Source organism: Asparagus officinalis, chromosome 3, assembly GCF_001876935.1.
Source record: "Asparagus officinalis chromosome 3, Aspof.V1, whole genome shotgun sequence".
NCBI classification, from domain to species: domain Eukaryota; kingdom Viridiplantae; phylum Streptophyta; class Magnoliopsida; order Asparagales; family Asparagaceae; genus Asparagus; species Asparagus officinalis.
In genome coordinates, this window is record NC_033796.1 from 17,751,429 (window position 1) to 17,755,012 (window position 3,584).

The 3,584-nt window shown below is 35.8% G+C and overlaps 1 protein-coding gene across 1 annotated transcript; it reads left to right on the top strand.

Moving 5' to 3' along the window:
- LOC109832110 lies at positions 1,330-1,921 on the top strand. The gene has a single exon (XM_020399549.1). It carries the CDS (start codon positions 1,437-1,439, stop codon positions 1,665-1,667), a length of 231 nt encoding a protein of 76 aa, XP_020255138.1. The 5' UTR covers positions 1,330-1,436; the 3' UTR covers positions 1,668-1,921.

Sequence of the window (3,584 nt, forward strand, 5' to 3'; positions counted from 1 at the left end):
GGTTCTCAGAATCCCCACCGTGCTGGATTCTGATAGGATCCATAGTTATGTGCGTACAACTAGTAAATTTTAAGCGTTTTCTTTTTGTGATTCACAACACATCACTCAGATTTACCTAAGAATTGATTCAAACTTCTTACGATCGACATACGTAAGGAATCTTCTGGAGTCATTTTCATCATCTATTTCATAGGACGAGTTTTTAAACGTTTGCCATAAAATGGGCTCCTAGTGGGTTCTCCACTTAGCCATCTTAACCATTAATCGGCAAGCAACTTCCGCTGTCCGCCGTCCTTTATGCGTGATCATTTCGAGAATCAGTGGATTAGGCTCTGGCTTTACCTATATCCAGGCTTGGGCCATTCTCCTCTACAGGCCTCGTAAGGCTCAATCTTGATCCAAGTCACATCCAACTTGCACTATATGGGCTTTAAGTTGCTTGGGCATAACGAGACCGCATAATATTATTTTAATTTCATAAGCGACTGATATGTTGTTCATATTCAATGCTCAAACGATAATGCAGGTTATTAACTGATGATGTCGACAACTCCGAGAGTTCTTCTTTAATTACTAGAGACAATACGCTCTCAATCATGATGCCATCTAACTCTTGTTAGTTTCTGCAAAGGACGGTGGCTTTGACCAGAGTTTGTTATGAAATTCTTTTATTAAGCCATGGAAAATGTGGAATGCGACTTCTAGTGTTTCTCTGGTGAAGGCATCCTCTGATCATCTAATTTTTTATGTTTGTATTAGGGGATTAATCATGCATGGTAAATTTAATATCAAAATGTTTTGACTATCCAAACACATGGTCACATAGGCTAACGTAGATGAAGTCAAGTAAAATAATGGCATCACGATCAACAATGATTTGCTAGTAATTTTTAGCACATGATTTCAAACTGAAGTCAATTTCAGTTTGAAATGCCAAAGGTCAAGAAATTACAGGAGTAAAATGCCCGGTTTATTACAATGACCACACCGCGTATTTCTACTAGTCATGTTTGCTTGGTTTTTTTTAGCTCGTAGCCACCAAGGAAACACATTATATTATTTGTATTATTTTTGGAATATTGTTATTATTTTATTCTTATAACGATCATTTTGGTTCACAGATAAGAATAAGATGGGGATCATAAGAATAACAACCTACTGTTCCCTGTACCCACCAAAACCATCCAAATATTTCACAAAGCACCCGCATAGAAATCTCTTTACACTCACCAAATCCACCGTCCGCCGCCATCTACACGCGTAGATCAACCCACCCGCATAGAAAAACTCACCCTCACCCGTTACAAAATCCCAACAGAAATCAAGTATAAAGAGATCGCTACACTTGCACTCCCACCCAAAACAAGGACAACAGAGAGACTGTATAAATACTACATAATATAAAGAGAATATTTTAGAGGGAGAGAAAATTAGAAATGGGTTTGCTGGGGACAGAGAATCTGGGGAGTTTCATGGATCGAATAAAATCAAAAGTGAGATCTCTGAAGGAAAAAGGAGGATCAAAGGGAAAGAAGAAGAAGCCGTACGTGAAAATAGAGAAGAGCTCGAGCGTAAAGTTCGATATCATGAGGAGAAAGACTCGTCGTCTCATCGATGAAACTCTCAAGGCCGCGGATCGACCTGGCAAGAAATCTGTCTCTTACTAAGTTGCCTCTGGTTAATTCTTTTTTCTATTTACCGTTAGCAGTTTTGATTGTATTGATAGCTTGATCGATGCAAGGAATGGAAATGTTGATGATAATGATCATTAAAGTGATTGTTAGATTTTTTTTTTTTGGTTATTTTGTTGGTTATTTGTTGATTGGTTAATTTGTGAAAATTTGTTTGTTTGTTATGGGTTTGGATTTGAAAAGGTCAATGGGCACGAGGGAATCGTGCAATAATGAGCGTGTTTATTGGATCATGGTGTATTTCCGAATGGTTTTTCGTTGATTTTAGAATTTATTATAAATCTCGTTTCATCATGGAAGTTTACGGTTTTTTTGAATTAGTTTTTTTTTTTTTTTTTTACTTTTCGTCTATAAATTTATGGGAAAGCACAATAATTTTTTTTAAAAAATGTTAAATGCGCGTTGTAATTTTTAATAATTTATGTATGATTTATCTATTCTTTTCATAGATGTTTGGGATATCTGAAGCTCTAATGCTATGGTTGGGAGTTTTAATAGAGGAGAAGGGAAAGAAGGGAACGAGAACAATGTAAAGAAAAGGAAAAGGGAATTCATTTAGGGGCTGTTTGGTTGTTGTTGGTAAAGTTGTGTATTTATGACACAACTTGAAAAGTTGTTGTCCACCTCATCATTTTCACTTTTACATTTTTCTTTGTTTGTTTTTTATTCCATTGGAATCATAAAACACTTGTTTGGTTTGCAAAATAAAACTTTAATTGTTTGTTTGGAAAGTGTAAAAAGTGATCCCTACTCAAGTGATCATATTGGTTAAAATTACTTTTTCCTGACTTCAATGTCAGCTTTCTCCTAAAATCATGTCTTTTTTTTATGAAATCACTTTACAAGCCACATCAGCATATGAAACCACTTTACACTATTTTTACAATTACAAACAAACAATTAAAAGTGATGAAAGCTGACATTGGGACCCACTTTTTTATATTTTCCATCATTTTACATGGTAAAAACATACAACCAAACGGGCCCTTAACTTCCTTCCTCTACCCTCGTTCACTCCTATCAAAATAAATCATAAATCAAAACTAAGGTCCAAACCTTTTTAGTCTTGCAATTGGTGATTTCTATTGATAAATTTGTTTCTTTTCAGAAGAAAAAGTAGTCTAAGACAAAAGATAAAAAATAAACATTTGTGTAGTTATGAGCTTGTTAGTAATTTACTAATTTTGTTAAAATTTTCTTCTGTTAAGTCTAGATTTTTCATAATTCTGAGGATTACGTACTTAACAAATTACTTCTCCAATCCTTTTCAGCACTATAAATTGTTTTGCATGCTTTTATCGTTTTCCTGAACGGTAAACTGCTGCCATGCTCACTAGAAAAGCTCATTTCAGCTCGATTCTCATTTCTCAAGAAAGGAAAATAGTGAGGCAAACTACAAAAGTCGTTTACCTAAAGCGGATAAGGGAGTAGATGAGCAATCAAAACATTATTTTTCGTGGGACAAGTGAGGTTTTCCGTCCTATTGGATAATGAGTTGAACATCATTAATGATGACAAACTCGTTATCCAATAGGAGGGGGACACCTCACTTGTCCCACCTATTGGCCTCATATTTTGGGTCACTATAGCAAAGCTCTTTTTCTACATGCAAGCTATGAAAAGATTCCGAGGTTTTAGCCCATACCGAGAACATCAAAAAACCTTGGAAACAGAGGGATTAAAAAGCTGGCCATATTTTTTTGTGGGCCTTGATAGAGTGGCCCACAGACAGACTAAGGCCTAGGAAGTTAGCGGCATGCTCGGACGTCGTCGTAAGAGTTGACTTCAGAGGCGAATATGAAATGTGTACATCTACCTTCCGGTTTTCCCTAATATTTTTTTTTTCCGGAGACTAAGAACCCTACAATTTGACATTTTTTCATAACTTCCCGT

What these genes read in the sequence shown, in the direction of transcription:
- LOC109832110 (XM_020399549.1), top strand. Translation starts at nt 1,437, where the DNA reads ATGGGTTTGCTGGGGACAGAGAATCTGGGGAGTTTCATGGATCGAATA.